Source organism: Dysidea avara, chromosome 4 (genome assembly GCF_963678975.1).
Source record: "Dysidea avara chromosome 4, odDysAvar1.4, whole genome shotgun sequence".
NCBI classification, from domain to species: Eukaryota; Metazoa; Porifera; class Demospongiae; order Dictyoceratida; family Dysideidae; genus Dysidea; species Dysidea avara.
The window spans coordinates 24,807,480-24,835,479 of record NC_089275.1 but is presented as its reverse complement, the minus strand read 5'-3'; the positions used below and the strand labels follow the sequence as shown (position 1 = coordinate 24,835,479).

General features: G+C 36.7%; 2 protein-coding genes and 1 long non-coding RNA gene across 6 annotated transcripts in view; 2 read left to right on the top strand and 1 right to left on the bottom strand.

Moving 5' to 3' along the window:
* Positions 1-28: 28 nt before the first annotated feature.
* LOC136254491 (dynein axonemal heavy chain 6-like) lies at positions 29-26,348 on the bottom strand. Its single transcript, XM_066047192.1, has 18 exons — positions 26,152-26,348; positions 25,716-26,007; positions 24,255-24,358; positions 22,478-22,540; positions 20,660-20,909; positions 17,898-17,943; positions 7,859-8,619; positions 6,559-6,681; positions 6,323-6,496; positions 6,050-6,268; positions 4,401-4,690; positions 3,380-3,594; positions 2,684-2,874; positions 2,117-2,197; positions 914-1,081; positions 503-624; positions 299-408; positions 29-244 (listed from the first exon to the last, which is right to left on the bottom strand). Exons 2-18 carry the CDS (start codon positions 26,004-26,006, stop codon positions 183-185), a joined length of 3,270 nt encoding a protein of 1,089 aa, XP_065903264.1. The 5' UTR covers position 26,007; positions 26,152-26,348; the 3' UTR covers positions 29-182.
* Positions 9,724-11,322, top strand: LOC136254489 (uncharacterized). 3 transcript variants are annotated; one of them, XR_010700514.1, is made up of 6 exons: positions 9,725-10,046; positions 10,094-10,205; positions 10,254-10,637; positions 10,693-10,747; positions 10,808-10,866; positions 10,920-11,322. It is a non-coding gene; the product is annotated as an uncharacterized lncRNA (long non-coding RNA). The 3 variants fall into 3 exon arrangements; XR_010700515.1 differs by having other exon boundaries at positions 10,693-10,753; XR_010700513.1 differs by having other exon boundaries at positions 9,724-10,046; positions 10,693-10,866.
* LOC136254490 (NACHT domain- and WD repeat-containing protein 1-like) overlaps positions 26,257-28,000 on the top strand; it is a 38,618-nt gene continuing 36,874 nt past the window's right edge. For both annotated transcript variants that reach the window (XM_066047190.1, XM_066047189.1), the window contains exon 1: positions 26,257-26,374. In XM_066047190.1, coding sequence (XP_065903262.1) covers positions 26,332-26,374 — 43 coding nt within the window. In that variant the 5' untranslated portion in view covers positions 26,257-26,331. The remainder of the gene's footprint in view (positions 26,375-28,000) is intronic.

Genomic DNA, 28,000 nt, shown 5'->3' with positions numbered 1-28,000 from the left:
TCTTTGGCCTGCTCCATTACCCCTACATTATAAATATACATATATACAATTCTCCAAAACAGTATTAGGCAAGATTCACGGCCAGTCTGTATGATCTGTTTTACGTTTGACTATGCACAGATCCTGTCAAAATAATTATAAATAAATACATGACCATGACGTTAATAGCTTATTTGTTGTTGTTACACTGCATCTGTGAGTTGTTCTAATAGTGTACTGCACACCTGAAATCCTTCCCATATTCCTAAGAGTGCAGAGTAGTGTGTTAAGTGCCCATTACATAAGACAGTATACTAACCTGGAGAGGTTACGGCCCACATGAATGTTTCAGTTAAAAATATTGATTGAATCAGTTCTCTCCACACCTTATCTGCTTCACGCAACACCTTGTGTACTCTCCTTAGTTTACTACAGTACATGCAAGTCGCAATTAATGGTGCTCATGATTGTGCAAGCAACCCTTTTTCTTTTTTCAGTGTGCATCTTCAAAAAAGTAACTAACCTTTTAATTAAATCTTTAGAAATAGTACTACAATAGTGTAAGTACTTTTCTTGACACAGAATCCATTTTTTAAGAGTATCACTCATGTATAGCAGCCTCTGGTACCAGTCAATGACGGCATGCTAAAGTGTTAAAAAAAGTGATACACTGTGTGTACAAAAAGTGCATCACATCTTGCAGGGCTGCGCATTTATAGATATTGTCATATTTAAGTTTTCGAACTACTGTGGGACAACATAAGAAATAGTATAGTTTTAGATCATTGGTATCTGAGGAAACATAACATGCACTACAAATGTACTAACCAATTTTGATAACAATGATAATATAAACCTGGAATTATATTTAACTATGTGGTGGTATATCCGATATGTAATCGGGAGTTATATATTGTACACATATATAATATACCTTGAATGGTTGAATATATGGAGAATTCTTTATGCAAGACAGTGATTCCAAACTATTGTTTAATTCCAACTTAATTGTTTCAGCATTTCCCAACACAAAGGTGTCTTTGTGTAAAATGGACTTTTGAGGTTCCAATACAACTTTGAAATGTAACCAAAAATCAGACACCTACAAAGTACATACATTGATTTTAAAAATGAGGCAGGGTTTCAAAGTACTGTAATAGAACAAGAAATATGTATGATGATAGCTAATATGGGAAAATCCCTACTTTGACGTGTTAGCACCATTTGTTCAATGACAATTTTTCCACATAGACATCATTGATATTAACTTTCTTGTTTCACTACTTTCAATTGCTGGAATCTACTTCATTTTTTAATTAATAATTTTTAATTGCAGTAGTTTATTAACTTTTTAAAAGCATATCTATGACATATGTACATTTGTACTTGCTGCTGAGCTATACACAATAAACTAAAGGGGTGGTTCATTGCCATGTCTTGCTTACAACTGATTGCAGCTACATGTACTGTAGGTTATTGAGGGCAGTGATCACCCACCATTAGTCAGGAGTGGCAGCATGCTCTGATCATTTAAGGGTGTGTCCTATGCAATTGTTTTATACTGTAAGTGCAGTCATACTGTATGTATCTCCTTCCTCTTAATTGCTTCAAAATTAATAGTTTTGTAGCATCTAATTATAATTATGCTCTTCCAAGCAAAGTGTTGATGTGGAAAATTAATGCCTTGTTTATGGTTCATGAAGGTGACCATGCCATTGAAGATAGAAGGAATGGCAATGCACAGAAATGAGGCACTTGATGGAACCAGAAAAGGCACATGGTGGCCATGCACTGCTTCATTTGGCCTCTAGTCTTGTGATTGAGGTCAGACAGGAAGACCAAAATTCAGGTTTTGGTGACTTTAAAATTAATTCTGTATTCGATGTTAGATGGACTAAGAATATTCTGCTAAGTGATTTTCATTATATACACTGTATGATATTTCTATAATAGTTTTTAGAGGCAGCACTTTGAGCAGTGTCCATCATTTTAGGAGGGAACACTACTACTACCATATTATTTGATACAATTGTATTACGTATGTACGTATGATTACACTGAGTATGTAGACATGTGAATAACTGTACGTGTTGCAGTATTAGTTATGCATGTGAAATAACAAGTTTGTATACAGGACCTTTTTTATCAATGACTCTAAAGCAATCTCATGTTGAGCCTGGCTACAAGTGTCCTTCACCTTTTCACTGTTATCAAATATCTGCATAAGGTAATTAATAAATATAACGCTATCTACATATAGTGCTGTAATTATAATTATATTTCCAGATGGGACACTACTGCAGAAAGTGTGTAGATGAAAAGGTGAAGTACAGTTGGTACCCTTCTAATACAGTACTGTACTCACATTATGTGGGCAATAACATGGTAATACATAGAAAAGGCTGTTTCTTTAAATATTGTTTTGGGGATGATGACTAGCGCCAGTCTTACCATTCATGTTAATTGATGAGATTCAAGTTACTCACAGCAAAGCTCACCTGTTGGGGGTGCATGTTTACAGTATAACTATATAAACATAGCCTGTTTATTAAAACTGAAAGTAGGGATGCAAACAGACATCCATCTACACACATACATACGACAGACATTTCCTCTTGAAGCAGACCATTACTGAATTCCTGTGGTCATGTGGATGTCGTTATGAAATTCTATTTGAACAATCACTTGTATATGTACAGTGTACCTTTAAATATGCCAATGTTTGAATGGTGAGAACAGTAGGATTAACCACTTTATTTCCAGGTAATTGTTGAATGACTTCCCAGTGCCTTGCCTTCAAAGGAGAGCACATCAGAAACTGGATAGTGTCTAGTTTTTCTTGAAATTCACCCATCTCATTACTTAGTGCCACAATAAAGTTATTCGTTGGCAATGCTATCAAAGTACATACAACTGTTAAAGAAAGTATATGTTCAATCATCTCAGCTAGTGCTATATGGATAATAAAGCATGAGGCGCATGGCTGAGACACTAATAAAACATGAGGTGAACCCAAGTGCTTTATTATCATTGAGACCAAGCATCACCTACTTTTAGTACTTTATTACTCGTGTAGCACATAGCATGGCAATATTATTTATGGAAAGTTTTAGTGGATTGAAGCCCAGTACATAAAACACACTAACATGATGGCACCTTGTATATGGCAGTTGTACACTTGCATTACATGTGTTGACACTAATCTAGGTGAGTGTTAATAGTCTAACATTACTATTCTAGCTTCCTTGTATATATGCATCAAGCCTGTTAAAAAAATATAGTTACTGCCGTATCAGTTAGTGTATACATTTAATTGTAATTATATTATCAACCTTAGTGGGTTAACTACTTCATTTGTACATTACTTACTATACATGATATAGTGTATGTACACATGTACCTGATTCTAATGAATAAATGGCTTCTTGCATTTTCTGAGTGTGTTGTTGTATTTTGCTAATTTCAAGCATTTCAACAGGGATTACAACCCATTTCTGCTTGACGTTTACCCATTCGTTGATTAATTTCCACATTGTGCGGCTGAGACTCAGTGAGTCCTGCAAATTTGTCAATTGCTCATCAACTTCTACAGCTGTAACAGTCAAAGTTACTCCACTAGAGAAGAAAGGAAAGTATTTCACCAACATGTTTCTGCATACAGCATTTGGGAATTTAAGTGATGATTTTAAGCTTCTACCAATAGTTAAAAAGCCTAAACTGGGCCATTTCTTTTTGAAAAATGCTATTACACACCAGAAGCTATACAAGATTACTGAATTAGCTATTTGCACGTTTAACTCAAGATATAACAAGAAACTTGCTTATGCGCTCAAGACTCTTTGTGCCAACATGATTTTTTCCGTGCTATGATTAGGATTGAAATACTTTAATAGAGCAATCAAGTAGATACTCTATTAAAACACTCAAGTGCATCTGACAGTACAGAAAGTATGCACTATATTTTATCACAGTCACTATTAATGTAAATTTTAGGAGACTGTTTGCAGTTCAGTTCATCAGTTTCTTGTACAACAGTACTCAAAACTACAGTTTAGAATTTTCTAAACAGGATAGGGATTACTGAAAAGGGCTACAAAATGCAGAGATTGCAGGGGTAGTAATGTAAACTATTTAAATGCAAAAAAATCACAGGAACGTACATCCCTTGATAGAAGAATCAAAATACATGTTAGAATTTTTGGTTTACATTACCACCCCAGACATCTCTTCTCTCTCTTGTTTTATGGTTTTTTAAAGTGATCTTGAAATTCCCAAATTTTTATTCATCTAGTGTAAAACAAAAGCGTCATTGTCTGTTATATGGAAAATGAAACATAGCTATTAATCACGTGTATAAAATGTTAAATTGTCAGTGTATTCTACAACTAAAAATGAATGCTTAGTTTTAATAGTGATCATACCAATACAATCTTCGCTGTCCAGCTACTGTAGCAAATGTCGCTTGATATTCACTAAGTCTCTTCACTTCTACTTTCAACTCAGCCACCACGTCCAGGAAGTTGTCAATTAAAGTGATTGGAGTGGTGGCATCGCAAATACTGTATTGGCTATCATCTAATAAGTTGAAGGTGTCATATTTTTTACAGAAATCTTGAACTTTATGATGTAAAATGTTGATTTCTCTGCATAGCTCCATGTTCAATGTAGAAATAGTTTCACTCTTTGCTGCATCAGCACATAGTAATGCATTCTGTAGATTTAAGAATGATGTGTACTAACATAGATTCATCATACAGTATAATAGGGACCATCCCAAAAAATATAGCATACACACCAAAATGTTACCACTAGAAAGGATTATACATACAAAGGAAAGCACCTTTGCAGAAAAGTTCTAGTGTCATAACTACATCTAGCATTATAAGCATTTATTACAGACAAATCTATAAAGGCACATATTTAGACTTCACAAAATTGTTTGAAGAGCTTATGCTACTGTAAGATGGAGTACTTGACTCCACTAATGATAACTAAAACATCACAGAAAACAGAGTGTATGGCAGTGCCCCTTAATGATCTAGCTGTACTTATAAGTTGGCTTTGCTATAGCTTTGGTGACAATGCTCCTTAATAAAGATCTGGCTGATAGTTTTACAACAAAAACCATATAGTACATGCAGTAGCTGCACTTATGTCAATTAATTTAGCTGCAGAAACCAAGGCACTGTGATCACACCGTTAACTATCAGCAGCATTACAGCAGACATGTACAATATTCATCACAGCTATTCTATTTATTTTAAGGATCCACTACACTTTTTATTAGTTCTGTGGCAATGCATTGTGCATAATTCAATTATTTTGTAATTCATTAATCACCATGTTGTCTGTCGCTAAGGATAATTCATTAATTACCATGCTAAGGAAGCACAATTCAAACAAGCACAACTGTCATCTTAACTGTAATTTGTCTACTGTACTTTACAAAATCACTATACAAAGAAACTATAGTTAGTTCTGTATTTTCGTACATGTACAAGAAGGATATGCTCCCACAGAAGGCATACCAATTCTGGTAGCCTATAAGGCCAAGTAACCAGTTCAGCAGAAACCTGAAAGTCTAATGCAGTGTCACGGTTCAAACATTGGGTGCTTGTACTATAAAACTTCTTGCTCATGTGAGCAGAAGGGTACAGACATGTACACAATTACAGGAACTAAGTAAGAGATATGATAACACCAAGAGCAGTGGTGGAAAAAGGTATGAAAAGTTTGGGGGAGGCTGAGTATAGCTATTGTGGGTACACACACTCAGTGCGCAAAGCTCACTTAGTACATACAGGGGGACAATTTGTATAATTTTGAAAATAAGAGCTACAGTACGAGATTGAATCTGGAGGCAGTTTTAGCCAATAATTAATGCCCACCCATATTACTATTGTGAGTATACAGTTGTACAGTACAGGGTATATTGGAGATGAGAAATTGAATTAAGTTCACATGGCTCTAATTGAAAAGTATAAAACAGTTAACTATGATGGCTTCTCCATATTATTAACACATGTTATGTATGTATATTAATACCCACACTGGACATGCATGTATGTACCTTCAACTGAGAAAGTTGTGGGAACAATGACCTAAACAAAGCAAACTGATGATCACTGACAGATATATCAAATTCCTGGGCAGATGTAAATAGCTTAGCCACGTAAGTTACATCATTTTGAATAGACTTCAAGTTTGCTTTCACTTCTTCAATGTACTTGAGATGCAGGAAGAAGGCATGCATGCCCACCGGCGACTCTTCAAGCCTCTTTATTGTGTTCTATAAAACATGTGTATCTACATTGCAATGTTATGTAACAATACAGTATGTCACCTTGCTGTACATTAAAATCTCATCACATTTCTGGGCAGCAAAACTTGGTAAAAATACTTGAATTTTTTGTAGTACTTTCACAGGATAAGTAAGACAGGTTTGTTGAAATTTGATAGTACAAATTTCTAACATTCCTATCCTATGAGAGAGAACCATTTGTTTCATTGAAAATATCTGCAAGAGAATTTAATTCAACAGTGACAGGGCAGTTCTAACACATCAGCAATATGTCTAACCTGATCACTGAAATGTGCTAGTAGATGCTGAAATTTATCAACTCTCCAGTGTTGCTGGTCCTGCCCAGTTGGAACTTGTACAACGCCACACACACTCATCATTTTGAGAAAGCAATCATAATCCTAATAATAACAATGAAAAGTTTAAACAAGTAAACAGTCATGTATGTATAGTATGTTTTTAACAATTAAGGGTTCTCTATATAACTAGTATATTTAAAATTATTAATTTAAAACTGAAGTAGGAATCCAAGCGATAAAAAATAGTGAAACAAAAGATGATAGTATTACAGCATAGCTCAGTGGGAAAATCCCTACATTGGCATTGTATTACAATTATTTTGTTCAATGCCATAGGGATTTTGCCACCAAGCTATGCTATAATACCATCATTCATCTCTTGTTTCACTACATTTTATTGCTTGGATCCCTGCATCATTTTTAAGAGGTGTGGTCTCAGGCAGTGCTCGATCATCATTAATCAACCCAAGATCACATTAATAAGTGTCCTATGGTGAAGTTACTAAGCATAAGCACATAAACAAGTTTGCAGCATCCAAATATGCTGACAAAGGAAAGCGTTGATAGGGGAAATTAATGCCTCAATGCGGTTTCATTGTAAGAAGACCAGCCTGATTGAAGATAAAGGAAAGACAAGGCGCAGAGGGCACACACTTGTCGGAACCCCAAAGACACATCCCACTGGTGAGTTTGGTATTGTAGTGTAAAATGATGGCCATGCGCTCCTTCATTTGGCCTCCAGCCTTGCGACTGTAGTCAGGCAGGCTGGCAGTCAGATGGAAGGTGACTTTTTAAAATTCTATATCCAGCCGCCTGTAAGCATTTTCTTGATTTTAATGCTGTTATATTTGATATTAGATGAGCTAATGTTATTCTGTAAAGGTGATTTTCATTGATTTTTAAAGGCAGCGTGTACCATTTTTGGGGAGATTCCTACTTAAACAGTGCCTACTGTTTGATTTTGTTGTCTATGCCCAGTTGTACTTGAAGCTTTAAACATGATGATTAACTTGTCAACAAGGCCTCTATGAGTAATTAAAAGGGGTTCTCTCTGCAAATTAAACTCTGTAATTCACAGTATTATTTATTGCTTCAATCATCACATTTCCTTCAAATTCCTTGTTCTATCAGTGCGAACATTTTAACAAGTCTGATGGAGTCCCTTTGACAGACCCTACACTGTGTTGGATACTCTTCTCTATCATTAACTATTGTTGTCAACGTTATAATGTGCATGTACACATACAGGGGTACCGTATTTATAACACTTCCAAATTACCTCTGTGAGGTCTATAGACTCTTTAAAGGTGACACTTAACAAATCTTGAATCCTGCTCTCATAATGATTATACTTCCTTTTAATCCTTTCAATGTCTGGCCATTCAGTGTTGAAAGTAATTTTGTCTACTACAAGGTCATGATTTGTTTGTGTAATGTATGGCAGTAACTCCTGTTGACAAGAAATAGAGGAAAATTTTGACACAACATCATAAATTCCGGACACGGTCTGGGAAACAGCAGAACAAAAACTGTTCAAGCTTGGAGAAATAGTAATACTTGGTTTGTTATCAGTTCCATCTTCTGAGCTATATTCCATTTCAGCTTTCCACATGGCTACGGGTGCACCATTTTGCTTTGAAATAGGTGCATGCTTAGTAGATTCTATTATAGTAGTATCAGCTTCTTTGTGGCTATTAGATAAACCAAAGCACATTTCCTCAAAATCAGCAATCGAAATAGGGTCATCCTCATAATCTTCATATGGCCCATATCTTGATAGTACAGCATGTGTATTAGGTTTTGATTGAATTTGTTGTTTCATGTACACCAGGTTTTCCTTTTGTTTATGACAAAGTGCATTAGAAAATTGTGAGCATGTCTCTATGCAGCTCAGAAATTTTCCAATAGCACAACTGACTAATTTATGAAGCATGTTCAGTATGATCTGATCACATAGTCTAGTAAATCTAGCCAAATACTGCAGCACTTGTCGCCACTGTAGGACTGTACTGTGTGGGGGTGATTTGCCATAACACAAATCTATGTAAATAAAATGCACATACAGTAGTTACTAATGTAATCCACAGAACAGGCCTGGATATTGTACACACATATACACTATGTGTAGTACAACACACCATGTACCAGTAACACTATGAGTGGGTGGATCAAAAGGCAATGTAACTGCCCAGGCTACATCTCAGTGCACTCTACCCCAACTAGCTGATTATGTAAAAGTTAAGGATGAAATCAATTGTGGGAATTAATTAATAGTCGACTGCTTTACAAGTCACAGTTTATTATTTTATTATTATTGTTGTTTACAATTATACCTGGTCTTCAAGTCTAAGTCTATTAGTCATTTTGCATGCTTTGGTTTTTTGGCATAAATCCCACTCAAATGGAAGCATTTTGTTATCCTTGCTATTCTGCAGAAAATATTTATTACAAGTTTAACTGCAGGTTAAACAGTGTTAACTGGAAGGTTATTTTTACATTCATATAGCTAGCACTGTTGATCTGGAAATATGAACAACAGTACGCAGTGCAGTCACGTGCACCAACATAGTGTGGGCGGGAATTTTGAATAAGGTTGAGGCGCCCGCCAACTGGTTACTTAGCGACGTTCAACAGACAAGCCGTAGTGAGCTGAGAAGCTGCTTTTCCCACCCTCCCTCCCTTTAATTCACCTAAATTCGTCTCCATTGATCACGCCTAACCTGGTATGGTCAATGTGACATGGGTTTAGGGTGTCAAAATAAGGACAGCTGTGGGGTTGTTTACCACATGAACTTGTAATGAAGATTTGTAGTGGCTGAATTGTCTCCCGGATCACGTGAGCATCTCATGTGTGCCCTACACCAGGAATATAGTTAGCTACACAATAACAATACAAGACAATTCAGCCATTCCACCCTGGCACACCCATTCCTCCACACGAGCCTCATATGTATTCATATAATAGTATTGGTTGGTTGTTGGTCATAGAAACCGCAACTAGTTAATAATACCAAATAACTCTCAAATGTGTGCAATTACCTATGCTTATAGTACGTTCGCGTTGAGCTGAATCCTGAGTTGTTGATTAAGAAGCCATACAAGATCAAAGGCTTTAAACATGATGTTTATGACGCATTTATTCGTAAGCCCATGTTACGGGCGCGCACTTAATTGTTGAGAATATGGCGTCCAGTGTACTGTCAGCGAGTGCGGAGCGAAACCCTTTTGGGAAGACGTTAAACAGCCAAACGAAGTATCTACTTATGAAACTATGGGAGTACTTTAAGCAAGAAGCGAAGAAATGTAGAATTTCTATCAACATCACGGAGAGAATCTCGAAGGCCACCGGTATTGTATCATGCCTTCTTTGCTGGGTTTTGGCATACATTACGCCACGCAGGGATTTCAAGGACATCCATTAGAATGGAGCACCGCAAGAAAGGCGATTTATTTACGCCAAGAAAAAGGTACAAAATGCACTTTGCACAAGCCCGCTCAATTCTGTAATCGTCAGGTACAAATGTTCACGAGTCCTTGTTGATACAGACAGTTTTAACCCAGATACTATCAGACAAGATCCATTCATTGTACGGAAGGGAGGAAATCTATCGCTCTCAAAGATTTTGGTAAGTTAAATTTTGAAACCTGGAACTTTGTCACTTACTCCGTCTTAGGCCAAACTTAAGAATGATGGTGTTTTCTCTGGGGGTAGAACATTGCTTTAAAGAGTGTTGAGTGATATGGGATTTAAGTACAAGACGATTAATGACAAGAGGCTAGCATTGAAACTGTTTGTACTTTAATTTCACTACACGTATGTGCAGGGTATGCTATGAGCAGCCCTGCACAGTCCATCAGTATCATAAATATTAAAGACGAACGAGGTGCAACAGAACTGAAGGAAGACCAGTTGTGTATTTGGATGAGACTTGGGTAATGAAGAACTTCTAGAGCAATTCCTCATCCAAATCGGCAGTGATAGTGAATGTGGTGGCATTAATGAATTGTCCACTAGCAGCAGCGGGTCCAAGTCTTCTTCTGGGCTTACTTCATCTGATGTAAGATTGTTTGATATTTGCAGCATTGGTGTTATAACTTGATTTTGTTCCCAAGGAGTCATCAGGTACCTGGGATTAAACTCTGTGAAGTACATAAAAATACAGATGAAGTATGTGTAAGTGTGTGCACTTTAATAAAAAATATCATTGCTTTATTGTGCTATCCGAAGTTGAACATACCATCCCTTGTATATTTAATCAGTGCAGGAGTGTTTGGAAGTCACTACAGGTACTATCAGCATTCATACAAACAGTATTATTTCATTTGTTGAAACTTTTTAGAGTTTTTTGGGAATGTAACTTCAAAAACAAAATGCTGGCTGGAAAAACTGTGTACATGTGTGGCGAAGTGATGAGAAAAGTATTAAAATGACAAATTGACTACATGGGAACAGAAGACGATAGTCAGCTGTGGTGAATGTGAAGTAAAATACATGTTGTTTGGCTCACTTGCAGGAACACCAATGCTACATAACGGATTTTGAGCTGTTATAATTTGGTTTTTTTCTCTTTTGAGGCTGAAGAAGTTTTTACCTGAATATAAGCAGGCCACTTATCTTCTAAATACAGTGCAACAGTGGCCCCAGCTCTTCTACTTATGCAACTCTGTTTTACACACACAAATCTGTTTTATTTTTCTTGTAAAAGTGTATTACAGCCTCTTACATTAGGGATGGTGAAATCATGCGTGTTGAGGGCGGGTATGTGACGTCTGGCTTCGCCACAAACATGTGTCAACATGACCATCAAAGGGCCGCGCTTTAGAGGCTTCCCCATTGAAAATGTATGGCGAAACTTTACAGTGCCATAACGGGAGTGTCTTACATTCGAATGAAGCGCTTTTAATATATTTTTAGTGGATCGAGAAGCGCTACGTATCGAGCTATACAGGAGCCCCATGCGATGTAGCAATCGTAAGTTATTAATCGTTTTTGAGGGTTCAGCTCAACGCGAACGTACTATAGATAATGGAATTCATATTATGCTTGATCTATATTGGATGATAACAAGGTCTTTAAAATCTGGTAAGAGACCTGCTATATATACCAGGACCAGAGACCTGCTATATATACCAGGACCAGAGACCTGCTAGAAGATAGACCTCAAGTATTGCAAATGTCATTTGAACACATATATTATTACTGGGTAATAGCTGATGGCAGACAACCACACACCTAAAACCATTGCATTCTTTTAATAAGTATTCCGAAGATGACTATTGCAGATAGACTCTAAAGTTGCTGTAGCTATGTTTGTTATGATGAATGGAAACCCCCAGATACTGTATATATCCAGGAGCTCATCAAATCCTATGGATAAGGGAGCATGTAACTTTGTAAAAAGTGAAATTCTAATACGGCTGCCATGTACTACTGTATATAATAAATAACTTTTAAAATTTCCTAATTAGGATATTATGCGGAGGCGCATGTTCGAATACGTCATGTTTTCGCTGCGACGAAGTGAAGCTATGGAAACAAAGTTCAATGGTACGACGGAGGAACAGTAGCACAGGCTTAGCAGGACAGTCTTTCTACAATCAATTATCATGTAAAAGTACTCCGTTCGACTATTCCAAGATTTACGTTCGACTCTATGATCTTCCCATCAAAGCAGCTTTACTAGCTACAGTACCTTCACAGTAGACGATGGAGTAGCAGCCCATTCAGTGTATGCCTGTAACCAATGATGATGATGACGACGAAGATGATGATGATAAGAATGATGTAACCAATTATATACATACACTGTAGTAACACTGGACACCATGTTTGAATTTTGCCCGTAGTATTGGTAGTGTACAGAGTTACATGCTCCCTTGTCCACAGGATTCGATGCACTCCTGATTAGTGGTGTGCAATATATCGAAAAATATCGATATCGCGATAATTTGTCAATATCGTTATCGTATCGATTTCTATACCACTTTAGCAGATTACAGCATTTAGTGTGTGATTGCGCAATCACGCTAGAAATGAAGGTTGTCTAGCCACTTTAAAAGCTTGTCTACTAGTTTTCTAGGCTTATTATTGAGTTCTATGCAATAGTTTTGGAGTGTAAATTGTATTTGAAGCACATTTATAAATATCGGCCGCCCACGCAATTACTCCACCCACACAATTAAAAATTATCGAAAATCGAATCGAAATTTCGATATTTACCCTATTTCGTATCGATATCATATCGAAACGAAAATCCTGATATTGCACACCACTACTCCTGATATATATCGGGGTTACTTTCAAGGGTAAAAATTTCTGTGGATCGCCACCATTCAAAATTTCAAGGGGGGGAAATTTTTACTTCTTCAGGTTCTTTACAATACTTTAACAATGTCATTTTGATCAAGTCCTGAATTTTGACGGGAAAATTTTTCACAGAAAGCTGCCAATCCATGAAAATCGCTTAAAATTTTCTCCTCAAAAAATGCTATCTGGTTTTCACACTTCTGTGATGTCATCTTCTCTATTGCTGCTTTCCCACAGTGACCCAAGTCTAGCTTTCATCATTTATGAAGTAGCGATGCTGATTCTTCATCATATGTTCAATCATCCAGAATTATTTCCAATCCAACACAATGACTCCACCTGTAAAAACTTCAAGTTTGTCTAAGTTTCTAAAATCCACAAAGAACCTCGTGCTAGGTCTCTAATCTACATGAACATGATTTGTAATCTAAGGGCTAACATCAGTTTTTATGGTGAAAGCTTTAAATCGTAATTAGACAGCAAAGATATGTGTATATACAGAACCAAAATCTTTGCTCAATACAATAACAATTATCTTAAAAGTTATCATGCTATACGTAAAGTATAGAGGCAGTCTCAATTGGTCTATGGGAGGCACTTGCATAACTGGTGCATCTTTTGTGTGGAGAGGGAACTGGTCATGATTACACATTGTTGTATAAAGAAAACACCAAAGCAAAGTTCCACGACCGGGAGGTTATACACAAGGTAGATGATGTAAATGAAATGAGCTATGCCAACAGTTGCTCCCATTGGAATAGCAATTTTGTTCAGCTGACTTTGCTGCCTACTTGGGATTCCAGCATTATGGATGGTCTTCTTCAGTTTATAAGCATAGTAGAGATAAATCAAGAACATCAGGATCTGAGTTGCCTTATTGAATGTGTTAGGAATACTGACAATTTGTGCTGTAACATTAAGCCTGCAATGATCATTTGGTAGGATAATATGTATGTCATTGTGCACTGCTAAATTATAAATCACTGCGAACAGCATAACTAGAAAGATAGTGCAGACTTCGTAGGCAATGTAGCATTTTAGCAAAAGATTTGATCTTTGCTTGGGCATTTCTGGTTTAAGCTTGGAGCCACGATACATAACATAAGCAAGGTGAGCAAGTATGCATGTAGCAAATACTTCAAGGCTAATGGATGCTAACTTGAAAGCAAAAGCAATGATATCACACAATACCTGTGTGTAAATGGTGATCTTATAGCGAACAAAGAATAAAGCATTGATAGCTATGCACATGCATACCACAGAAAGGCTATACAGGATTAACAGCTTTCCTACTAGACTACGTAGCTGTCTGACCAGCAAATGTATGACAGCAGTGCAACCACTCACAACCACTATTATGGAAGATAAAACCACCACTGGTATGTTTACTCCATCATCATAATCCAAGGCTTTGCTGGTAGGTGTGATGCAAGACAGCTCATTTTCTAACTTGACAATCACCAGAGAAGTCGAAGTTATTACATCCATTGGGGTAACAACAAGGATACTATCGGTAGTGTAGACAATATCCAGTTTCTCTCCACTGTCAGTCCTCATGATGGTACAGTTATCAGCAAGGCAGTATTGTAGTGTAGTGGCTTGATGGACATCAGACATATCATCTCCACTTTCTGGCAACTGTTGATCGGAACAGTAAGGTGCTGTTGCCTTGCTGACTGTAAGGATAACAGTGAAGAGAAGAGTAACACACACCATCAACTTTTCTCGTTCTCCAGATAGCAATGATATTACAATTAGCAGTAAGTGATAGGTATGCTATAATGTTTCATACAGCACACAATGTACAAAATAGTGCTACTTCTAACAATACATTATAAACATCAACTCTTCATTCCTGTGCTACATAGATGGTTGTGTACATTTGTGGAACATCAATTTATTCAGTTCATACTGTGAAGTCATAACTACTGTATATACAGTCCTAAAGTATATAAACTTAATTCATGTAAACATCAAGTCAAAAACATTGAAGGAATAGTGTTACTCTGTCTGTGGCTTGTTTAATTTTCCAGCTTCTCAGTTTGAATGTACTGGTATAATCACCATTCCTGGTGAAATAGTGATTGTTTACAGATGTATATGTATGTTTACAAGAAAGCAAACACTTGAAATTACTGCCTTCTGTACTGTACGTTTGAGGTAGTTATGACCATGATAAATTAGCGGCTGTACAGTAGCAGCCATTATAATTTTTGTGTGTGTTTGTGTACAAAGAAGATGGAAAGAACTGCCATGGTATATGACAGACAAAACTTAGAAAGATATATCTTCTTATATAGAAACAAGAAGTATGCGGGTTTAAGGGTTAAATACTAGTTTGTACACTGCGGGTTTAAGGGTTAAATACTAGTTTGTAGTTACAGTACACTGTACACGTACATACTAGTGTTTTTCTAGTACAGGTATAATGTTCTAGTACAGTACTAGTTCTAGTTCAGTTGCCAGAAATATTTTAAGTTTGTATCAGTTCTAGTATTCGTTGTTTAAAACAATTTTAGTTAGTATTAGTTCTAGTTTTCCTTGTTAGAAACAATAATAGTTTGTATTAGTTCTAGTATCCATAACTGAAACAATTTTAGTTAGTATTATAGTACCTGCAATTTAGTAAGTATTAGTTATAGTACAGTACTGATGCTATACTTTGTTATAGATATTCATTGCTTTTAAAAAATGATCACTAAGTGTATTAGAATTATCACCCTATACCACTTTGAGAAGTAGAACATAATAAAAGATTTAAAATATATTCTAACAATATATACTTCTTGTTTCTATATAAGAAGACATATCTTTCTAAGTTTTGTCTGTCATATGGTTTTGTTTCCCCTTTGCCACCTCTCCACCAGAAGATAATATTTTTTCCACCAGAGCAGTGGTTGCTAAAATGTCACAAGCCACTCGAGATAGCAATAAAAGTTTCCTTTGTTCTTACAAAGGTTATATAATCTTTAAGCATTTGTGCTGTAAAGTCTTAATAAATAAAATAATGTCCACTTGGTTCCACTTGGGGTACTTTTGAGGTAAGAAAGTCACTCTCTTAAGGTTCCTATGACAAGGAGAAAACATCCTGACTGCCTGACAGAATCCTGTAAGGGTTCAAATGCTAATTGGATGGCTGCAGGTTCGAGGCTGCCCAAGTCCAGTCATGCTCCACCTTCAAACATACTTTCTGCAACAACTTTAAACAGGCTGTAGGACCAGGTGTCCCACAGTCCTTCAGCACTTGTGCTGTAAAGTCTTAAAAAATAAATAAATATGTTTGAAGAGTCAGGCTTTTAAATTAATGTGAGTTAATTCACCAATCAGGTTCCTGCTAAATCTCAAATAACAGCTGCTGCAGTACTAAAAGTTTAGTTTAGTTCTACTATTGGTACTATAAAGCTATTAATATTAGTTTAGTTCTTGTTTCAAAACTTAAAACAACACTTTTCTAGTATAGTTCCAGTTTTTTAACTGGATTATAATGGAATTATAGTTTAGTTCTAGTTCCTAGAACTAAAAAGAAAAGGCTGTACTAAAACTACTTTTAGTTCTAGTTCTAGTATACTAGAAAAACACTACTACATACCTACAAGGAAAGAGCTCAGAAAGCAAAAGCATAGTGTTGCATGTGGAATCTAAACAAAAGGAGAATTGACATACAGTCTATTTTGACACACGATATCCTAATTTCTATTCGATTTTTGATATTTGTGTATCTTTATTGCCTTGCCACTTACTGCTACCTAACCCATCTATTTGTGATCAATGTTTTTCATAGTATACAATCAAGGGAAATACATATATTTAGTCAAGATATTATCTTTAAAATTTACTGAAAAAGGGCTTTTGGAAATACTACAGGTCTGTCTGTAACTAGTGGCAAGACTTAGTTCTGTATTGTGGGGAAATGTCAAGTAAAATAGGCCAGAAATTGATGGTCACAAGTCACTAAGTGGACTACAATGAATGATTTTGATGAGTGGAATTCACCCCGATGCAGCTGAGGAATGCCATTAGTTTGGAAGTCAGTATGTATCGTAGTATTCAACTGCTTATTGCGGGTATAAAAGTTTATGTGTGTATATATGTGTGTGTGTGTATCGTTCTAAATGATCAGCCCGTAGCTTTGCACAAACCATGGATGATATTGGAATAATTGATTGCTTATGCTAACAATTCGTAGAAAGGGTTGCTTACTTTAATTTTACATACTGTAGGATGGACAGTTGTTTACCTACACTGGGGTACTAACAATTTATATACCGTGTGGTAAAAAGCTTTGGCAGTAAAAAAGTTTAGCAAAAATGCACTATTGCAAAATTACAAGAAAACTTTGGTGAATGGGGTTTCACCTGAAATTTTTTTAGCTACCACGTACTGTACTGCTCAAATGCAACATCACTACACACAAGTAATTAAACAACTCATCGATTAAGTGGCATGGCAGCCATTGCGATCGTGAGTCTTTATCCCTCGCATTGAGGGATGACGACTCACAATTGAAACAGCTGCCACACAGCAAGTCTTTTAATCGCACGTAGCAACATTGCATTTGAGTAGTAGCTACCATACAAGTGTAAGCTGGTTCTTGTAAAGTCAAGATGGGTGTCGAGAGCAATGTTTGGATTTTCGTGTACTCTTGTGGGACAATGAACCTCGATACAATTGAAGGGAATGCTTGGAAATACCCACGATATACTTGTCGTGATACTTTGATACCCATCCTTTCAACATGGCTAATCTGCTTATGTAAATGTTAAAAATAATTGGCTGATAAAACTTTGGCGATTGTAATGCTATTTGCCAAATTCACCAAAGTTTTTCTGCCAAAGTTTTTACTGTACGGTACAGTACTTACTTTGAAGGTTTATATGTAGCTACTCTGTATTTAAATGTGAGAAAGTACTTATGGCAATCCAATTACAGTGTATCTATACATTATACATGAGGTACAGTACACCTGCATACTGTACACATTTTGAATTACATCTACTGGATATATACATACCTTCAGCATTGAGCAAACAACCAATTTCATTTTCAGCACAGACTTGCTACATTGTGTAACAATAAAACTTATGATACACAGCCATATTAACACTGTATGCCAGCCCAGGCTTTAAAAGCACAAACTAGACATGTAGTATCAAGACACACGGTAGTGTGTCGTGCGGCCAAGAAAGCCGGCGACCACACCATGAGTATATTAACAGGAAGAAAGGAAACAGCTTTTTCATGTGTGCATAGCTCCATGGCCCCTTCTTCAAAGTACACCATTTTTGCATTCCCCCAGGTAGAGTACGCCACACAGCAAATTTGATTAAATTCGCAACAGCCATTTGCGAGATACTGTATGGGCATTCAAAATTTCACTTTAATCTCTTCGTTTTTTTCTTCTTATGCCGTACAAGGGATTCGATTTCTTTTTGCACACTTTGCAAAAATTGCTATAAAATGCAAACGTGTAACTCGATTGCCTTGATCTTTGGCACAAATGAAGAACATGTAACGGTGGATTCACGTACCAAGTTTGTTATGAATCTGAGGAATATTCAAGGAGTTATGAGCTTTTATTCACGTTAAAAAAAATGAAACTTCTGTCACAGCTACAGGGTAAACCGAGTATAGAAATAACTTGAAAGTTGGTGTGTAGATAGGCTGATCATCGTAGCAGTGCCTTTTGATAGTTTGAATAGCAATAGAGTTACAGCGACAAAGTTATAAAGCAAAAACCAAGCAAGTGTAAAATTGTGGGATTGAGATACTCTAATAGAGCAGTCACCGCGGGGTAAAAAGGTGTGCAAAAAATGTCTAAAAAAAACTTACCAGAGTTCGAACCAGGGACCTTCATACCTAACACCTGCATCCTTAACCACTCAACCACTGCTACCTTGGCTGATCACCTCACTTAATTTCTGCTTTATAAATGAAATTTCTAGTTGAAATCTGCTTATAAGCAAACGTTTGTAATTCCATAGATCTACCAGTAGAAGTACAGTAGATTGTTCTAGAACATTCTATGTATGTTCTATTAGAAGTCCTCAAAAAAAATGTGCACTCTATTAGAGTATTACAATAATGTTATCAAATATTAAATTAAATCATGCAATGAAATACATTTATAAGTCTGTCTTCAATATTCATCATTGTATCTACATAGAAAAGAAGAAATGTGAGTAAAAACAAACCTCAAAGTCAGTCATAGGCTGGTTTTGGGGCCTTTTAAAGTACAAAAAAGAAGTGAAATCTACGCAAAAACAGCCAAGCTGTGAAAAAGTGGTACGGCCTTAAAAAGCCTGGGTGAAGAAAAGTTGTGAAATCAAAGGTGGCGGCCAAGAAATGGCTGCAATGATGTTAATTTTAACAATGCCTTTTTTCACAGCTTGGCTGTTTTTTGTGTGGATTTTATATACAAAAAGAGCTCTTATTACGTATGTGGGTCATACACTGTACAGTGGTATATCTAGGGGTGGGCTTGAAAGAATTCTGGTGTCCTATCAGAGTTCTGTACATTTAAAATAATAACAACAAGTATAGGAATTTTAAACCAGAGTAGGGACAATGTATTACCACGACAAAAAAAACAACTGAAACAAGCTGGATTGGAATGTCCAATTGCTGTAAAACAATAAAAAGCAAGTTCTGAGGCAGATCCAGGAAGGCTCAAAGGGTTCCATGCCTTTGGCAGATTCTTGACTGAGAACTGTTAGCAACTTTTTCTTTAATTCAATAAAACTAAAATCAGTTTATTGGTCAAAGAAACACTTATTACAAGATTTTATATGACAAAACACAAACGTTTACAGCAATAATACTTCAAATATCACTTTAAATTACTATCTTTTCTACAATAGGTGCCTCTAAAACAATTATTGTCTTTATCTTCTAATGCTATTACAGCAACTGTTATAGGCTTCAGTTGCATTTTTAAAGGCCTAAATGGTAAGATTTAACAGTGAAACATTGCTGTTAACTGGCTGTACCCAGTTTTCTGCTATGCTTGACTGTACGAATCAGCCAGGCAGTAGAAAATTCCATTGAATAAACTTCCTTTTAAATTCTGTAGCAACTTAACAAAAACATTTTGGGTCAAAATTTGAAGGCACTTTTGGGCTTGTTTTTACCCAACCAATACTGCCAGGTCATTGTGGGGAAAATCGAGGCAGATTTTTTGGGTGATATTTTATTATGGGCCATGCCCTACACCTTCATCGTCCCTACTATACAGTACTATCGTACTGTATAATAGTTGCATGCAGAACAAGATACTCTAATAGAACAGTCAAATACTCCAATGAATCAATCATGGAATTTAAAAGCAGATGAACAATTGTTGTATATATCAATCTAAATGATTTTATGTACTTTATCAGTGGTACAGTATAATTACAATTGTTGTTAGAATTATAAAAAAAAATTAGTTTATATTCTTCAGAGGGCTGAAATTGCCAGTGGGCGGTTATCTTGTGCCCTACTAAACCAGAGAAGTCTAGGTCAAATAGAAATTTTCTTGGAGATATTACCATCAGCCAATTTCATATATATGTATGGGAACTTTCTACCCTTGTGTGTATGATATATATATGGCTTTCAATTAATGCTCATGGTGAAATAATTATACAAAAAACCACCACCAGGAGGATGCTAACACAGATGGATAACTTCAGGTAACCTTGACCTCAAATGCATTTAACTGGTGAAACCTTTCATTCCTTAATTGTGAACCCAGTCACAGGATTACGCATACAGCCAATACAATGGTTAACAAACCTGGCAGGCAACAGTAACAACTTTCAATATATTGTCCCGCAGTGATGCTATTTGCTGTGAAGCAGTATTGCAAATCTGAGCTTGTAGATTCAAAAATTCATGTAACAAATAAGTGACTTTCTTGTCAACATCAAACAAAATTATCTCAGAACTTCCTTCGCTAGTACAATTGTCACATAATCGATGGATGTATATGAGTGCCTTCTGTAAGTATGCCTCATTCAGAAAAAGTAGCTTGCTCAAACATAATCTGTAAACAAAGTACAGTATACATACATCTAATTTGTACACATGGCATACACAGATATTTCACACTTGAAGTGTTCAGATTTGATTTGACACGGTACAGTAGGATATTTTGATGACAGATATTGCACTATGCTTTTGCACGGGAGGATCAAAGTAGTGATGTGCGATATGTGATATATCGAAATATCGTGATAAAATTTTCTATATCGTGATATATATATATAGAATCTTCATATCGTGATATAAGCCTAGGTATAGGTTTTAGCTATAATTAGAGAATAATGTACCCAAGATGTCATTGTATACTGTACTTTTTTTGATAAAAGAGCTTGCAATGTTGTATGCTAGTCATATACCATACTTTATAGAACTTTGTGTGGGCGAGATCAAAGGAAAAAGTGTACTTTAAATTTCATAAAGTACACTCTCAGCCAGCCAACAGTGCTTCATTGACCACAAAGAGTGCTTTATTGAGCGAATAAAGCACTCTTTGCAGTGCAATAAAGCACTCTTTGTGGGCAATAAAGCACAGTTGCCCACATGCCTTAGTGCAGGCTAATAGCCTGCGGGGCTCGCACTATACACAAGCTGAGTGATGAGTTTGTATATCGTGATATATATCGTGTTGTGATATATTGTGTGCTATGATCATGATAGGAAATTATCTTATATCACACACCACTAGATCAAAGTGCTAAAGTGTGCTTAACTTCCGTAAAGTCTTTAGAGACAATAAAGAACGGGTATGCAGAAACTATGAAATTCACTATGCATGTGTAGGAAAAATACAACACAAGGGGGCACATCAAGAGACTAACACAGCACATGGCAAAGCCAAATACCGCATTAGTCCTATGACCCCATCCCCCTAGCATGCAAAGAATAAAATACACATAACAAGGTCTCATTATATGGTTATAACTCTTGAGTACTAAACCTAGCAACCAAGTGACAGCTATAATTAACACTACAAACAACAGACCACACAAAACTATTATTAAGCCCTTCAGACAGCTGCAGATCAATGTTTACTGTACTCATTACTCCTAAGTAATGTAATGCACTACAGTTATATACATGTGTTACTTTCAGGCATATTACTTCATTATAAGCTGCATAGCTATACTGTAAAGTAGATATGTCCAACCTGCTAAATGCATGCTCCCAGCCTACAACTCATGGAGACACCTGTTTCTCTTGTGTGCTTAAGCCACAAAAATGAATACTTTGCTGTACAGTAGTATCTAGTAGCAATATTTTGGCCTTAAGGGCACTCCCCATACACTAATATTCTTTGTTCATTCCTGCAATATAGTCTACTGTCTGGAGTAAATGCAACCAATTGTGTGTGCTGGATATAGTATGCATGTCACATGACACATTTCCCCCAACTCTGTCAGTGACTACATACAGAAGCCACACAGCAGACAATTTTTTAGCTACATGTAGATACAGTGGTACCCATTTCAACATAGCATTAGGTTTAAATAAACACTTCACACATTCATTTGTGAAATTCATGCATCATACACATAACACATGTGCTACACATGCTAACAATATTTTTACTTGGAATTTTCTCTCTTAGTACATTGTACATATATTTTCCAATGGAGAAAAGGCTTGGCAATCCTAAAGCAATAATACATTGCATGTAACACATACACTGTGTACATATAGCATATAATGCTATTTGCTATGTATATAGGTGCATGATATGTACAGTGTGATATATAAATTAGTCGAGATTGCTATACCTTGTATCAAATAGACATGATACCACTTGGCTAGATTTTTCACTTATAGTAACACATGATGTACAGTAGGTGGCACAAATGGTTAATAGAGGCTGAGCACATCCAAGAAGCAAATGGATGTTCATTTATTTTTGTAAATGAAAGGTTAAGCAGAATGGCATGCTAGAAACATACAATTCTACCTCATGCAAATGTTCTGTAAAAAAAGCGAAGAGCCATAGCTGTAGTCTATGTTTACAAATATTAAAGCAGGAACCATAGAAATAGACAACAGTGAAACAAGGGAGGTCATCTACTGTACACCTGCAGCTATACTGGTGGACATTTAATTCCTACTTCAGTCATATACAGAATTAGCCATGACTGAAGTAGGGATTAAATTCCCACTATAGCCACAGGTGTAGTTTACGTCTCTTGTTTGATCCCTACTCAAATATAAAATTTCTAATCCCACTCGTTTGTCATTTTTTTTTATTTATGACTGGTGAACCAATGCATACCACATCAAAGGAAGGAAGGAATAGTGCCACCCACACATGGCTATTATAGCAATTTGACATGCAACCCAATCATCAATTACTACTGGAAGAAATCACACTGACCATTTTGCTTCATTTTTAGCATTTTCTGCACCCGTTACATAGTATTAAAATGAAGAACAATAAGAGTAGAGCCTCTGCAGTCACTATGGAAATTGCGAGTAAACTATGCCCAACTAATGAGAAGTGAATTGGCCATTCCACTTTTATTTTCATGTTCTGCTTGGTTGACAAAAACTAGTATCAAATATGCATGCACTGTAGATACAGTGGTTGGCAAAATGGCACATCTCCAAAAAACCGTCAAATAGTGAAGAAACCAAGCCCGTAACATTGTTATGCTTGGCTGAAGGAACATTTTAGTAGAAATTTCAGTTAAATAAGAAATTCCAAAGAAACTTTTTGTTGGATCACTCTGAAGGAATTTTTGGGCCAACCAATACTGCCAAGCTGTTTCGAAGGAAAAGTAAGGCTGTTTTGTGGAGGCAAGAAGGCCCAAACCTCCATGATCCCTATCATTCTACATGATTAGTATTACAGTGGTCATTTCATTATCCAGCTATTGATCATCTGAACTTTCTGTTATTCAAACTCTGGAAGTGACTGTTCTATTAGAGTATTTAGCTTGAAGTGTATGTTTATTAGAGTATTTAACTGAGCTCTGTATATAAATGTATGGGTTTTGATTATCCAAACTTTTTTCATTATCCGAACACACCTAGGGCCCAACGAGTTCAGATAATGGAGGGACCACTGTAGTAAGTCACACAGAGTAAAATATAAAAGCTTGCCAGAAACATAATGGTGAGCACATAAAGAAAGACTTCCAACCAAAACAAGTTACTAGACAACAATTTTTATACCTATATGTTAATATTAAGTACTAATACACATTGATTATGAGATTAGTGGTACATGCAGTATCCTACATGTTTGGCTGTAAATGAGAGTCAAGCTACAGTGTATGAGATGCAGACATATACGTACACAACCTCATGCATCACATACACACAATTTCAAATATATTCCATGCACTTCCAATATCATTACCTGAATATTTTAAACATTGTTAAGTGACGAATTCTTTCAAACATGCTCTTTTCCCACAACCATCGACTGATGCTAGTGATACCACATATCTTGCCATTACAAAACTAAATTAAAAATTATCACACAAATTTAAAGACTACATTATGCATGGTATATTCTCTGAATGCTATCTCACTAGGGACTTGTGAGAAGGCTTAAAGCCTGTGAATACAGGGAGATATTGATTAGGTATACAGAAGATACTGTACAAGTACTGCTATTGTAAATCCATTATTTGTTGCAGCAACACTTGTTGAGCCAACAAACAGATGAGAAGCATTTTTGGGTATAAAGAAATTTTCATTATAAGAAAGTTGTAACATGTACAGTGTGTGTTATATAATGTCTAGGCAGAGTTGGGGGTAACTAGTTACTTTTGTAACTTTAGTTACATAACTGATTACTTTTAAAGTAACTAGTAATATAACTAGTTACTTGCTTTGCAACTAGTAACTTGTAATTGTCTGAAAAGTAACTAAGTTACATTAGACTACAACAAGTTTGATACTGAAATTTGATTGGCTGAAAACGTGGTCTCTAAATCTCGTAGAGCCACGGTCATGTCCAATAGAGACCACGCTCTGAGGCGATACGAAACACGATAATTACGCGCCTGTAACATTGGCAACGCATGGGCGTTTAAATGGCTAGTAACAGCCGTACTGAATTAAAGGGAGGTGTAATGGGCTTGTTTGTACTAATCAACACTACATTACTTGCTTACAAGCAGCTGTTGGGGCACAACAACAGCAACAATGAGTTGTAGTCCAGTCGCTGAGTCCAGTACTTCCGCCTGTAACATTGGCAACGCATGGGCGTTTAAACGGGTAGCAACAGCCACGCTGAGGTTCCGCCATGTAGGGAGGTGTAGAGGGCTTGTTTCTAGTAATTAGCCATACATTTCCCATTTACAAGCAGCTGTCAACTCAAGGTACAATAACGAGTTGTAGTCTAAATAAGTTAGACGTCAAGAACCACTGGGTTCTTGACGTCTAACTATTATATAGTTACATTGTAACTACATGTTTTAAAAGCAAGAGCACTTCAATTTTTGTGCCATATACGTATGCTACAGCCTCAATAAGTAGACAGATTCCATGTACTGTTCTCTGTGACTCAGCTTGAGTAACAGACGTAGCAATAATCACAGAATTGTTATTTCAAGTGAACATATGTATTGCATCCCTTACTGATGCATATCTGAGCAAAATTCATGTTACAAAAGCTAAAAACAAGGCATAATTTATAGTACGAAAGTAACTAGTAACTAGAGTACTTGGTTACCTTTTGAAAAGTAACTGTAACTGTAACTAAGTTGCATGGGATAAAAGTAACACATAACTAGTAACTAGTTACTTTTCTGAAGTAACTACCCCAACTCTGCCAAGCACAACTAAGGATGACTATATACATATTACATACCTCAGTTATAGCATAAGCACTTGCAGTATAATAAACATCAAACATCTTGGCTTTAGAGTATGATAGCATGACAAGGTTATACGGATCACAGTTGATAATCTGTTTCTTGACTTGATCCAATCTTACACAGTAGACAAAATGTGTGGCATTATCCTCACATGGGTCCAAAACTGGATTTTGCTCTGCCACAGATGGTAATCCTTTCTTCGATCTTGCAGCCAAGACATAGTCCAACACATTACAGTTGTGCTTCAGGTTGAAAGCAGACTGGTCCAATATAGAAAGGTCCATTCTATGCATTAACAACACAAGTAAGATAGATTCTAGCTATCTCGAGCTTTAGAAGATGACAAAACTATTAACTTCCTAGTAGCTATCATTCAAATATTAAACTTGTACTCTAGTGGATACCCTGCTTAACTATTATAATTACTACCTTGCATTTGTTTAGTAGCAGTTCAAGTATGACTAAAGCTGCTTTCACACTTTCGAATAGGCTCGCGAAGGGGTTACTAAGGGTGCACGTGAACATTAAACATCACGTGATTTAATGAAAGCATAGCGGTGGAGACACACCCATCCTCAGGAAGCCAAACAAACCGTCAGGCGGAGGAGGATGGAAACTAACGACACTTTGCCGCCTCCTCCTGTAGGAATAAGTAAGTACGCATGTGTGTTGATACTAGTATACGCCGAATATGTTCTCCGAGTCGAGTATGTTCTCCGAGTATGTTCTCCGCGAGGTTCTCCGAGTATGTTCTTCTCCGACTCGCTCCGAGTCCAGTGCGCGAGCCAGTAAGCTTACATGACGCAGTTGATCCCTTAATAACTCAACCGTATGCATCGTTTAATCCTACGAAGTGTATATTTAGCCGGTACCGGTTTGCGAACACTAACGGCTATTGTGCCGGCACTAGTAGGTTGCCCCGAGCATTCAACTTTAGGGCACGCGTCTAGTAGGTTGCCCCGAGCATTCAACTTTAGGGGATGCGAAAAGTAGTTCCTTAGCGTTAGGGGTAGGCTAGGGTTCAGCTTTGGTTTCTTCTTCACTCTTGTTCACTTCAGTCGGATGTTTATAACGTAGAAACTAAATAACATAACTAGCTGCAGCACCGGTGGTATAATCGTTACAAACATTGCTTATGAGTACGGATGCCCGGGTTCGAACCCTCGCTTAGACAACTTATTTTTTTCGCTTTCTTAGGTTTTTTGTACAAGTTTTTTTTTAATGCACGTAACATTCTAAGTATTATACCCTCCACTGCCGGCAAAATAGCTGGCAAAATAGCTGGCAAAATAACCGGCAAAACAGTGTAACCGGTACCGGCTCTATATAACCTGCCTTAATCCTATGTGTGCACGCTGTATATCGGGGTAAGGAAGTCTGTTATAATCCTCCATTACAGTTTTTATCTTCCAATACAATTTGGCACTCAGCATCGATATTCAGTTGTACTAGAACTTAATCTAAGTCTCCCGTGACCACAGTGGGGATGTTGCTCTCGCAAGTTCACAAATCCTCATCTAACCCCACATACATAGCTTGTACTGACCAAGTTTAACACTCGGATAGGTGCATAGTTGCAAACTTGAGAGCAACCTATTATGCCTTCCTCTGCCTTCCTGTACTTATGCCGTACTGTATAAAATTCTGAGCCCATGCATGGTATATATGACCCACTGAGCAAACCCAACTAGTTGGCATAATTACATTGAAAATAGCATTGGATAAAAATGTGCACTATACAAAAAATGTGACTGAAAATGATCCAAATTGCACATTAGTTTCGAGATAAGCAGTTCTAAAGAATTCCAGTCAGCATAACTTTCCAAGGATAGCAAGCATGCATATGAAAGTTACACGAAAGATACATCAACCTATTATCTTTCAGACCACTTCCAGTACTTGTAGCTGCTTGCAGAGTTTTCGCCTAATAAAATAGAAGAATCTGAGCAGTTGGACGAGCGAAGTAGTATCACGAGTGCTCACAAGAGGGTGGTGGGGTGGGCAAGGGATAGACTTCAAGATAGAGGCAGACCATAATTGGAGTCCAGACACAGGGCTGTACTGGTTTCTTAGTGGCTGGTATGTAGCAAAATCAACAGAAATCATTCAAGCTCTCCACACCACCCAGAAAAGACATCTGTTAAAGCCATTAAGTAGTTTGTGTAGTACTAAGGGTCAAAACTATAGTATGTACAAGTTGAGCTGGATCCTGAACAACAGCTAAAAATTAAAAGTGAGTTTTTTCTCAAGAGAGTTAATTTTTCAGCCAACCAGATGA

What these genes read in the sequence shown, in the direction of transcription:
- LOC136254491 (XM_066047192.1), bottom strand. Translation starts at nt 26,006, where the DNA reads ATGGACCTTTCTATATTGGACCAGTCTGCTTTCAACCTGAAGCACAAC. An exon ending in TTGTTTGCTCAATGCTGAAG is followed by an intron (nt 8,620 to 17,897) that starts GTATGTATATAT and finishes TTATTTACATAG; the next exon opens with ATTTGTGTTATGGCAAATCA. An exon ending in CACAACTTTCTCAGTTGAAG is followed by an intron (nt 4,691 to 6,049) that starts GTACATACATGC and finishes TTAAATCTACAG; the next exon opens with AATGCATTACTATGTGCTGA.